This window comes from Rhinatrema bivittatum, chromosome 8 (assembly GCF_901001135.1).
Source record: "Rhinatrema bivittatum chromosome 8, aRhiBiv1.1, whole genome shotgun sequence".
Taxonomy (NCBI): Eukaryota; Metazoa; Chordata; class Amphibia; order Gymnophiona; family Rhinatrematidae; genus Rhinatrema; species Rhinatrema bivittatum.
Window position 1 is genome coordinate 202091824 of NC_042622.1, and position 12748 is coordinate 202104571.

The window sequence follows — 12748 nt, forward strand, 5'->3', positions numbered from 1 at the left end:
TTCTGTTTCCTAATGTGCGGGAGTCTGGCTATGCATTTCCCTGTTAGTGAAAAAGAAAGACCTGAACTTCGGTCCTGAATTAAGCAGGAATTAGGCATGAATCCATCTGGGGGGAAACAGATTAGAAGTGATTATGCTGTCTTGTTTTATTGTGAGTTAATAGAACACATATGTGAATGAACTATGAGTGATTAGCCATGCTTTCTAAGGGCAAGGGACTCTCAGTCTGGTACAGGAAGAACCTAACCGAAGACCAACAATGTTCTCATATTTTAAGAAAAAAAAAACCCTCTGGAATTGTTTGAAGAAGAAGATTAAATGACAATCTTGGGAAATATTGCAACAGTATAATTCTTATTTCTCATACGTGCATGTTAGGCCTCGGTACATGCTGACCCTGGATTCATGTTGACCATGTAGATGCTGACCTGTGGGGCATGCTGCTTTGTTTAATAGATTTTGGACTTGGGTCCTCGCTGCCCTTTTGCCGTAGGTGCTAAGGAAAATACCTACAGTACCCGAAGGTAATCTGCTTTGACGTGGCTGAAAGGCGGAATATAAATCAAATAAATAAATAGTTGTTATCGAGTTGAGCTTGGCTGCATCATGAGCTTGTCCAGTAGGTGCTAGCAGGGTACAGCTTAGTCATGGCTGCACACTGACCTCAAGTAAGTACGAATCCCATTGGTGTTGATCTTCACTACCATTCAGGAGCTTCAAAAAGATCACTTGGTCTTTCAGTCAAAGGATACAGATGCTGGGGAGGTTGGAGTTCATCTGACTACTTCCTCCAGCTGCCTTGGCTGTTGAGGACACTATGACCCATCGGGGACCTTTGACTTTTGCCATCTCGTTCCCCTTCAACTAGCGGACTAGGTAGTGGGGATGTTGCAGCTCATCTGCAGACTCTGGTTTCTCTTCAAACATGAAAGATTCTGTTGCAGCCTCTTTTGGGCAAGGATCCAAGAGCAGGGTCTGAGCTGTGAGCTGAGTATGGTCCCTTCTTAACCTTTCAGATGAGACTGAGAACCTCTGCAATATGGTGGGGGGTTAATGCCCTGTCACTCAACCCACTGGGAACATGATGATATAATGACTATTCCCAAAACGAGAGGGAAAAAAAAACCAGCTGCATCAGCTGTGAAAAATTGAGGATGCTACTTCCCACTGGGGCTCTGGCTTCTACCACCCTCTGACCAGCAGGCTACATACTGGGAAGGCTGCAGCCTATCTGCATACTTCTCTCAGCTGCGTGGGTTTTGTATTTGATTGATTTTATATCCTACCTTTCAAAGCGGATTACATTCAGGTACTGTAGGTATTTCCTTGTCCTCAGAGGGCTTACAGTCTCAGGACCTCATTTACTAAATATTTTTCCTATAGATACAGAATAGGCATAAAGCCTTAACAAATGAAGCCCTAAGTTTGTATTTGAGGCAGGGGAGAGCAAAGTGACTTGGCCAAGGCCACCTGGCTTTCCTGGTTCACAGTCTACTGCTCTAACCATTACTCCACTCCTCCACTCCAGGCTGCCAGGACCCCACTGCTTCTTTGAAGGTGTGCACCATAGGGACCACATCAATCCAACTTACTACTACTACTTGATTTCTGCAGTGTGAGTGGACGTGTGCAGCATTGCCAGCAAGAATATACTTGGCTAACTCTTAGTTATCCAAGTACATTCAGCAGGACAGCCGCACTACCGAATATCTTGGCCAAGTTAGCCAGATGGCAGCTGAATGTGGACCCTTGTATGTTTAAGTTTTGCATTTTGTATTACGTGCCTTCAAGCAGGCCAGGCTGCGCCGGATGGAAAGTCACCGGTAGGAATTAGTTTACCGGTAATGTAAAGGATATTGCCAAAGGAAACTCATATATTAGCACTCTGTAAATGCAAAATATACTGTATCACTTGGCAGATATGTGCAGTACATAGCAACCTTGAGGCAATATGATAATATTGCTTATCATAATAATCAGTCTCTTTCTGAGTATCATGCCAAAGGTTTTCAGAAAAGCCTTATTTTCAGACAAGCTGTTAGTAATTATTAGGCAATACAAGCGAGCAAAGTGTTAATCCAAACTAAACAAAGGAAGACACAAACCCTCTGATGATACTAGGTTGACACTTGGCAGTTGAGCTGTTTATTTTGGTTTCAGGGAATTTGATGCACCTGAAACTATAAGAGACCGTAGCCCTCTAAAAATTCACTGGGGGCCTTGTCTGAATCACCCAAGCCACATTTCAGCTTTTAAGTAGCTGTGAAGCCACGGGGGGGGGGTAGGTTTTGGGAGAAATTGCAATCAAGAGCATGTTGGCCCTTGACTGCTGAGCTGGGCGCAAGGAGGATCACGAGTGATGGCTTGGGGTTAGTTTAAGGCGATCACGGACTGGAAAGGGATTCTGCGCATCACACGCAATGCACGTGGAATCACTGGTGAATAAAATATAATCTTCATTGTGGAAGAAGGATTAAAATCATGGCAAACATGGGCTGATTGTCTTGGTTTTGTTTGGGTGGAGGGCCTTGGCTGTTTCTCTTCCCTGTCTGGCAACCACTAGAAGTATTAGATATCCCATAGGGGGCGTAGGAGGAACCTATTGCATTTTGGCTTTGGACCTAGGACTGAATGGAGAAGTTTGTTGAACATTTAGATTAGGTGAAAGATTGAATTATTGACTTGATGAAAGAACGGGTTATTGGAACTGCAATATTGATTTCCCTGTCTGTTGTTAGAGGGGATAAATTTCTAAACAGCTTGCAGAGTTTGCCCTAATTTTCGAAGTGAAAGTATGCGCGTATTTTCCCTTTGAAAAAACGCATACAGAGTCATGCCTGCTAATCTGTGCGACTAGTCTTCCCCCAAGAAAAAAATACGCACGTGCTTTTGAAAATTCAACAATATGCGCGTAAGTGCAAGACTCTCCCATCCCCTGCCTCCAAGGATGCCTTTTCTCAGGACGGGAGGCGCTACATGCATAGGTTATACCCACACACAGGAAGGGCAATTTTGACAAATTACCCTCTACCGGACGTTGGCTGGCAAATGAAAATATTTGAAAGAATGGGGAACTGATGAACTGCGCCCGCCTTTCCTTTCCAGGTGGAAAGCCCGTGATCAGCTGCATGGAAAACCCAGCGCTAATTCGGTCCCTGAAGGGTGGGAATGAGAGAGGCATCTAAGCCTTGAGGGAGGCAGATCAGGGGAGCACTGTCAAAGCCGTTTATGTGAATAAACAGCGATTCGCCCATGCAAACTGGCCTATCTGAAACGGTACCCGTGCTGTGCCCGCTTTTAGCTGCATTGAGGGGAGGTGTTCCCGGGGTTGTGTTTTTGGGGGGGGGGGGGCAGGATGAGAAAATAACGTGCGTAGATTGTGTTTTCAAACCTGCGCGCGTTTGTTTTCCTTGCAGACTCTGCCTGCACACAGAGCAGATGCAAGGAGCCACATGCACGTTTTTGCCCTATGGCATTCTCAAAGTGAAAGTCCTCGTGCACATTTCCCTTTGAAGGTTGCTGCAAAGCTTGCAGGTAAAAATGTATGCAGGCATTTTGAAAATTGGCCCCTAGAAGTAGAGTAATGAAAAATTACTTTACATTGCATTTACATGGACTCCCTAAAAGGTAGTAAAATGAGAATTACAAAGTCTGTAAAAGATAATATTGTTTTCCCAGTGTTACTTGTTGACACCCATTTAGCATGTCGATATTTCAATGAAAATTCAAATGGTTTAGGACCACAGTGTGAACCTCCCCCCTTCATGGGGTGTATTGAATTTAGGGAGTCATAAAGTTCCCCAGGCAGCTCTTCTGTATCCCGGACCTCTCCTCGTCTTCCACACACCTCACAAGAACCCCCTGGGCCATCTTTCTCTCTCTTTCTCTCTCTCTTCACACTTTCACTAGAGCGGATGGCCACGGGGAGGCCGGGGTCCAATCTGGCAGAGAGTAACATAGTAACATCGTAATAATGGCAGATAAAGACCAAATGCTCCATCTAGTCTGCCAGCAGTTTGCTTATGGTAGTAACTGCCATGCCGTGCAGGTTACCCCATGCATTCTGTTAAGGGAGATAACAGCCCATGCATTCTGTTAAGGGTAGTATCTGCCACTCCGTACAGGTAACCCCTCTGCATTTCGTTAAGGTAGTAAACGCTGCTCCGTGCAGGTTACCCCCATGCATAAATGTTACACCATCCCTTTCTTCAAACCTTTAGGGATCTGCAGTCTTTATCCCACGCATTTTTTAATTCATTAACTGTTCTCATCTTCACCACCTCTTCTGTGAGGGCATTCCAGGCATCCACCACCCTCTCCATGAAGAAATATTTCCTAACATTGGTTCTAAGTCTTTCCCCCTGGAGTTTCATATCATGACCCCTAGTTCTACTGTTTCCTTTTCAACGGAAAAGGTTTGAAGTTTGTACATCGTTAATAACTTTCAGGTATCTGAAGGTCTGTATCATATCTCCCCCTGCACCTCCTCTCTTCCAGGGTATTTCAGATCCTTCAGCCTCTCCTTGTATGTCTTCCAATGAAGACCCCACACCATTTTGGTCGCCCTTCTCTGGACCGCCTCCATCCTGTCTCTATCCCTTTTGAGATACGGTCTCCAGAACTGAGCACAGTACTCCAGGTGAGGCCTCACCAAGGACCTGTACAAGGGCATCACCACCTCCTTTTTCTTACTGGTTATTCCTCTCTCTATGCAGCCCAGCATTCTTCTGGCTTTAGCTATCACCTTGTCACATTGCTTCACCATCTTCAGATCGCCAGACACTATCATCCCAAGATCTCGCTCTTAGTCTATGCAGGATAGGATCAAAGCCTCCAGGACCCATTGGTGATGGTCGTGGGTATCTAAACAGTTTCTTAATACCAACGTGCCACTCTGTACTCACTGATGCAATCTCCCCAGGGATGGACTAAAAAAACTCAGACACAGACAGGAGAGTGGTGTTCAAAATAAAAAGGGTTTACTGAAGTTTAAAGAAAAGGATCCATGCAAGTATTGCAAAAATCATCATCCATGACAAATAACATAGTAACTCCTAAATAAATAACTCTGCTTATCCATCTTCCTACTGAACCAGAGACCTTCTCCCAATTGTAAAAAAGGGGGGAAAAAATTGCAAAATCCCCAAACAACTTCTTCTGGGCCCAAAACTCTCTTCTTCAGCACTGCGCACCTCCATGATTCTTAGAGAGGCAGTCAGCCCCAAGAACAACTCCTACCCTGAAGGAGGGCTTCCCTTCAAAGTTAGAAAACTCCAAAAATGTTCCCTCTCTCTAGAAGTCCAAGAATTTCTCCTTGCTTCTTTTCTGCCTTAGGAAAACTCCGGTTGACCAAGAGGACACGAAAATACGATTCTCCTGGTATCCCTTTTAGTAGGCTGAGGGCCCACTGGGATCCCCAGCTCCTATGAAAAAATCTCCAAGCCTCCCATAACCTCCAAAGAAACTAGAAACTAACTTCAACCCCAACAGCAACTCCCAACGCAGAGTCAAACCCAGGAACAAACTCGAGATGAGCATGCTCGGCCCCGGAATATATAGGGGAGCCCTGACCAGTCCCCAAAAGCAGGGGAGAAGAGCCATCACCTGAGGGAGGACCCAAAAGATGCAAAAATAGCTCCCAGTGACGGAAGGAAAAAAAAAAAGCTGCTTGGTGAGGGGGAGAACCCACCATCACACCTGCAACTCTTGGTGCAGCAGCCAAGATATGAAAATGGAACAAGCAGGAGCTCAGCAGGAACTGATACTGCCAGAGTCCACTCTGTTGCTGCTCGTACGCCTACTAATCTGCAGGTAGCAACCGCCACCAACAGAGGGGGGGGGAGGGGCAGTGGTCTCTTCTTCCTTCCCCTCGCCTTGTTGGTGGTACCTGCCTGTAGGAGCACTGGGGCCTACACAGTGACTTCTGGTACTGTCACGGGTACCAGAAAACCCTGACTGATTTTTCCTCCCCTGCCTTCTAAATCCACTAATCTTGGCACGAGCAAATCCTAAAAGGTTCCCAGGTCTAAAACAAATATTATCGCATGCATGCCAACTCCTGCCATTTTAAGACTAATCACCTTCTTCTCCTCCTCATGTTCCCCATAGATTTGAATCACATCATGACCAGAATGTAAAATGCTAGGGATACATTGCTGTTAGTCGCATGGGTTTTTACAATAGTCTGATGTTAAGATATTATGGATGCTACTGATGATCTCGGTAGCCAACCAAAACACATTTTCCACATGAAAAATAGAACAGAATATAAAATATTGTACATGGCAACATTTTATTTTATTGTATAGTTACGGTACATTAGCAATGTCTTGGATTGCAGACGTTATTAAAACAGTTTGTCTTTTAAATAAAGCACATATAGTGTAACACCATGCAGTGCCTGCCCGGGATATTGTAATCACAGCCTGGCCAGTCTCTTTTTATGTTTAGATATGATCTTCCATGTTGCGCTATTAGTGGGTGATACTCGCGCACTGCTCATTCTCTGCTTGCGTAAAATGTTGCAATAAGGTCGTCGGGCTTTATTTCTCTCATCAATATCACTTCCATGTCCCAGTAGATTATTAGGGTTCCACTACGAATTTAAACAAGAGGAAACGCAGGCTTGCAAGAAGAAAAGCTGGCCTGGCCTGGTTGCAGCCTCGTGGGAGGTTTGAGTTAATTTCCTGAGCCTGGCTCCTGATTCCCTGGAGCGAGGGGGGAACCCCGTCCTTCAAGCAACAGTGACACCTGCTGGCTGAGTTGAGAGCACTTCTCCCTGGTTCCAGAGGGAATCGCAGATCAGCCACAGCGATGGCTGAACTAACCAGGAGGGGGAGTGGAGAGTAAAGATGGGAAAACCGTTCCCTACCCCTTTCTAGCAATGAACGGCAGTGCACGATGCCTCAGCCTCGAATGCATCCAGTCCCAGCTCCTGCCATTAACTGTGGGTGGTTTTCAGCAGGTTTTGAATGGGCTGCTAACCCAAAACGTAGGTAGTAAGTAAATGAAGTCACTTACCCGGTTATCTGTAACCATATATTCTGCAAAATGTATCCCGTTAAAAGTGCTGCTGAATATTCGGATAAATCTGAGCACGCAGAATGCATGTGGCCAGTTTTAGGATTGCAGTTTGTGTGGATGGAGTAGTCTACATAAATATAGTGCTGAATATTGCACTATCTATCTAAATTTAAAAACCCAGCCCTGGAATACCCTGACCCAGCCCCCTTTATGGGTGCAAACTTTGGATAGCAATTTTCCTTGCACAGATTCAGCAGATACAGGGCCCATGTTTTAAAAAGCAAAGATTTACCCAGTTAAACCCGACATTAGCAGGGTAAAATCTTTTGAATATTGACCTCATAGTGAAAATCGCCCCCAGTGAGCCCTTCCTTTATTTTGGGAAGATGTGAACAAATGTCTAAGTGCAAAAAGCCTGGGGTGAGAGGGATGATGATTTGAAGCGTCTTTTTCCTTGTACCCTCAGTCTGTGCTTTTCTCTTCCTTACCAGAATGCATGAACTGCACGAGACTTACTGATATGGCTGAGAGGCTCAACACTATTGAAGCCAAGGTAGGTGAAATGTGGGGCTGCTGTCTCAGTGCATTGAGCTTGAATATTCTCCTCTTGCAAGAGACGAGTTCAGCAGAAGTGGTGGTAATCTCCAGCTGGGTGCATGTCTTAGTGATAGTGCTGCATGCTAGTGCTACACGCAGGAAATCCTACCAGGTGCTTGGTTCAGGTTCCTGAGCTAGCCAGTAGTGCTGCACGGGCAACCCCCAATGGGATTGCCTCTGTTGCTGTGATTCTGACTTGCACCTCCGTCTGACGGTAGCACCGGATACCTCTTCACGCTGCCTTCTGGTCTTTACTCAGCTGCTCTCTGGGAAGCTGTGAGATTCTGCAGTTCTGTTTAGGCCCTTATTCTGCAGATTTTATCCTGTTCCTTTCCCAAGGTGCAAGAGCTATGTATTCAAATCTTCTCACCTGGACTAGTGAGCTGCCTTAAACAGACCCAATCCCAAGCCATCCTGGTAGTTCCCAGCCTTTGTGTCACAGATGTACCCTGCTCCTTCCCCCTGCAAAGCTCCAGTATCTTAGGGGAATTAGAGTCTCCCACCTATTCTGATCTCTCTTGCCTTCTGATTCTCCTTTTCCAGGTTCTCCTTGCAGTCTGCTTTCTTTTACCAGCCAGGGGAATATATAAAACAAACAAATATTTTATAAGCGATAAAAAAAAAAAAGAGTTAGCTGTCTTGCAAAAAGCTTTGGGCACATTCAGAATCATGAAAGGTTTTGTGAGAAACAAAAATGTTATAGTTGAACTAAGAAATGTATCCTCAATACATGAGAGAAACAGAAATAGAAGAAGAAATTCAGTGTGTATCTTCTTCTAAGAACAGCCCATTCTTTAACACACAGAGAGGGGCGGATTTTAAAAGCCCTGCTCGCGTAAATCCGCCCGGATATATGCGAGCAGGGCCTTGCGCGCCGGCGCGCCTATTTTCCATAGGCCGCCGGCGTGCGCAGAGCCCCGGGACACGCGTAGGTCCCGGGGTTTTTCGAAGGGGGCATGTCGGGGGGGGCGGGACCGGATGACACGGTGTTTCGGGGGCGGGACCGGGGGCGTGTCGCCGGCCCGGGCATTCCAGGGGCGTGGCCGCGCCCTCCGGAACCGCCCCCGGGTCGGGTCTCGGCGCGCCAGCAGCCCACTGGCACGCGTGGATTTACGTCTCCCTCTGGGAGGCGTAAATCCGTGGATAAAGGTAGGGGGGGTTTAGATAGGGCCGGGGGGGATGGGTTAGGTAGGGGAAGGGAGGGGAAGGTGAGGGGAGGGCGAAAGAAAGTTCCCTCCGAGGCCACTCCGATTTCGGAGCGGCCTCGGAGGGAACGGAGACAGTCTGCGTGGCTCAGCGTGCGCCGGCTGCCCAAAATCGGCAGCCTTGCGCGCGCCGATCCAGGATTTTATAAGATACGCGCGGCTACGTGCGTATCTTATAAAATCCAGCGTACTTTTGTTTGCGCCTGGTGCGCGAACAAAAGTACGCGAATGCGCTGTTTTTAAAAATCTACCCCAGAGTGTCTTGTGCATCGGATGAAGGCATAACAATAATGAGAGTGCGGTGCCTTCATTCTCTGATGCCTTGGGGATCCCTCATGATATCATGAATTAAGGAGCGGGATATTATGTACAATTCTCATTAGTTTCTCTCTCTCTCGCACATTTAGGGGACAAGAGAAATGAATTTATCTATACATCTGATTTATGCATTGCTGTGTATCAAAGCACGCGCTGCGATTTGCAATAACAGAAACCTTACGGCATAAAGAACAACAGCATCTCACAATAGCAACCAATGCATCATTAGCATCATAAAACAGATATCATGCCTATAGGACTGTAGGGTTAAAAGAGAGACTACGTGCCATTAATGTGCAAAAGGCAGAGATGAATTCTCTCTTGCCTTTGACACAAAAGACTTCCAACCCAGATCTTTCAGCCTCCATCCCCTATAATTCAATTATGGTCAATATTACCTTTAATAACCTTAGAAAGCAATAAAAACTGATATGCTGCTAATTTGTTATGTATCTGATTGGCTTGGGTCAGTGCTATTATTGGAATGTTTTTAAATCCGCATAGTGCCGTATTTCAGCCTCATTAAATAACGAAGAAGTCTGAATAATCTTGTTTTTGGAAAGGAAACAAAGAAACGCAACCAATAAATTGAGCAATATGTGGCAGGAGACAATTGTGTTTAATAGTCCGATGGGGATCAGCTGCTTTTTATTACTGTTTCCAAGCATGGAGTGGGCGGTACAATTCCAGCCCTCCATTGTCAGTCAGCTAACTACAGTCATTATAACAGCTGTGGCCAAGCGTTTCTGACGCGTAATCTCCCAGCTCTTGACTAGGATCAGTCTAAACTAGGAGAGGCTCCAATAACCCTAATCATTAAACACAGTGGGGCCAATTTAAAAAAAAAAAACAAAACAAACGTTCAGCGCTTCACTTAAGCTTAAGGTTTTGGCTGAAAGTAACATAAGATGCTTAAATTTAGGCCTGAAATTCATTTTCCTAGATTTGAGGCCTTAGTTGCCTAGTGCTAAAAACGAACACTTGGCACACAACTTTTTCTTCCCTGCTTAACTCTGCCCCCATAGTTGTCCACTTTGTAGATACCTACATTTAGGTATTCAGTCCCCAGTGGCTCTAGCAATGAACTGAACGGAAGTCTCCAACTGCTTAAGATTCCCTTAGCTGCAGTTCTGACCTCCTGCCACTAAAGGTCGCCAGTGTAGTGCAGTACTGCTTACTGTTTATGCTGTCTTTACAGTGACTTGATTCTTCTCTTCTGTGTACTCTACAGACTAAGAGTATGGATCTCTAGGAGAGCAGCTCTATGGGAACAAAAGGTCTTCCAAAGAAGGGTGCCATATAAAAACTGAAAATAAAATAAAGTCGTTATGTGACTTATTTAAAGAATGTTTAGCACATCTACATTAATATTTAAAATAGTGCGGTTATGGGGCTGGCCGCTTGGATATGAAGAAAAAAGAATGTGTTTAATAAATCCTTAGTCGCTATAGCAGATGGACAAGCTCAAGTTCTTTTTAACTGCTACCATGGGAGAGCAGCATTTTTTATTTTAAATGTGCGGCGTTGAACAAAATCTCTTTGAGTTAATTTTGTACTCTTCTAACTGGTCTCCCTCCTAAGCAAGGGTTTAGACATTTTTGCATGAATAGCTCTTTAATATTTCAGAGATTGGACCAGTATAGTAGGGGTTTGCATTTCACCCTTGGCTTTAAAGCTCTGCATGTCCTGAGTTAAATTAGAGGTGGGTGGCCAGAACCGCCTTAGAAATGCAGACCAGACGTGGTCGCAGGGATTCATTCGCAGTCTAGAAGTGCAGCTAAATGACCAATAGGGAAAAACCTGATGCCATTTCACACTCCACTTTGTATCAAGGATTAATCAAGCTGCACTTTTTGGTCTTTCGCCTGAACTGTCTGTGGTATTTGGGAAATAAAATATGAGGTCAGTTTTCAATAAGCCGCTGAGCAGCCAAGAAACTGGGTAATGTTACCTGGGTCTGCCTTGCCAACTTTTCAGCCACAACTCAATCTAGCCGCACAAAATGAGACTGGCTAGATTTAGGACAATCATTTCCACAGCCAGAGTCGTCTGGAGGAAGGTAGTCAGTACTGAAAGCACAAATTGACCAGCTAAATTTAAAACCCACACTGGGAATGAGTGCTTCTGGGGCTGCCCCTTTCACAATTCGGCAAAATGTACGCACTTTGAGGTACATTTTAAAAGCATTACTCGCGCAAAAATGGCCACATACACGCGCAAGCAGAGTGGATGTAAAAAAAAAAGCCACAAAGCACGCGCATATATTCCAGTGCGTGCGTCTAAAATAAGAACAGAAAAGGGGCGGAGCATGGGGGGGGTCTGAGCCAAAAACTACGCACATAACTCCATATTTTAAAACCAGAGACAGCAGAGCATAATGGCTTATTTAGATTTCTTTTTTTTTTCTTTTCTCTTTATTAAAGTTTCAAAATAAACATAAGCATTACATACATGCCATTAAATTTCAGATAGAGTTATACTCTTCTTCATACAAAAACATGCAATGAAATATTCAGAAGTATCAAGAAAATCAATAAGTAGTCAATCTAAACATTGATTAATTATGCAATTTTTTCTCTCTATTCTACCTGATTTTACTATGCAATCAGGGGAGAACAAATTTTGAAATTTATAGGAGCAGAATTACAAAATCCTATACAAACAATCAGAAAAAAGAGAGTAATGGGATTACTTAATCTAGACCGGTACTGCTAGACGGCTGTGGTCTGGATTCGCTTTTAGAATTTAGAAAAATTTCCAATTGATCTGGCTCCATGAAAACATACCTATTATTTTCAAAATTGAGAACACATTTACAAGGAAATTTTATTATTATTTTCGCACCAATTTGGCACGCTCTAGGTCAGAGAGTAAGAAATTTCTTTCTACGCAATTGAGTTTCTTTTATAATAACTGGAAAAATCCATATTTTCCCACCAAGATAGAGCTTATTTCTATTTCGAAAGAAACTTTTTAATATCATGTCTCTTTCCTTAGATATTGCAAATTTCACAAGCAGTATCCCTCTTTTCTCCATTTGTTCTTCTTGAGACATTTCAAGAAATCCTGTCAGATCTTCTAATGGTGAAGGTTTCTCCAGACGACGACCTCGAACTTCACTGTTCCCCATCTCTCCATCATTTGTTTGCTCCAGCCCTGATGTAAAATAGGCTTTCTGAATTTTAGGCAATTCTCCACTAGCAATAGATAATGTTTCTTGAAAAAAACTTCTTAAGTTGCTCTTTGGGAGACACTAATTTGCATTTTGGGAAATTGAGTATTCTTAGATTATTATATCTAAGATTGTTTTCCAGTAATTCCATTCTTTTATCTAGCCTAGAGCCTCCTTGAATTAAACCCATTTGTATTTGCTTAATCTGGTTAATTTGTAGATCCATCTCTTGTATTTTAGTTGAGTTCGTTAGCACAACAGAACTCACCGTGTTAAATTGGTCTTGAAAACCTTTTACCATTATCATTAAGGAGATAATAGCGCTTTCAAGGGTTGATATTCCATTCTTCAAAGAGTCTAAAGATACATTTTCAGGCTTGTTCAAGAGCTTAGTCTCTATAGAATTTACCACCGTAATTCTCGCTGGTTGTCC

General features: G+C 44.1%; 1 protein-coding gene across 2 annotated transcripts in view; it reads left to right on the forward strand.

Moving 5' to 3' along the window:
- COL26A1 (collagen type XXVI alpha 1 chain) overlaps positions 1 to 12748 on the forward strand; it is a 421072-nt gene that overhangs the window by 330550 nt on the left and 77774 nt on the right. For both annotated transcript variants that reach the window (XM_029613263.1, XM_029613264.1), the window contains exon 4: positions 7515 to 7576. In XM_029613263.1, the coding sequence (XP_029469123.1) occupies positions 7515 to 7576 (62 nt within the window). The remainder of the gene's footprint in view (positions 1 to 7514; positions 7577 to 12748) is intronic.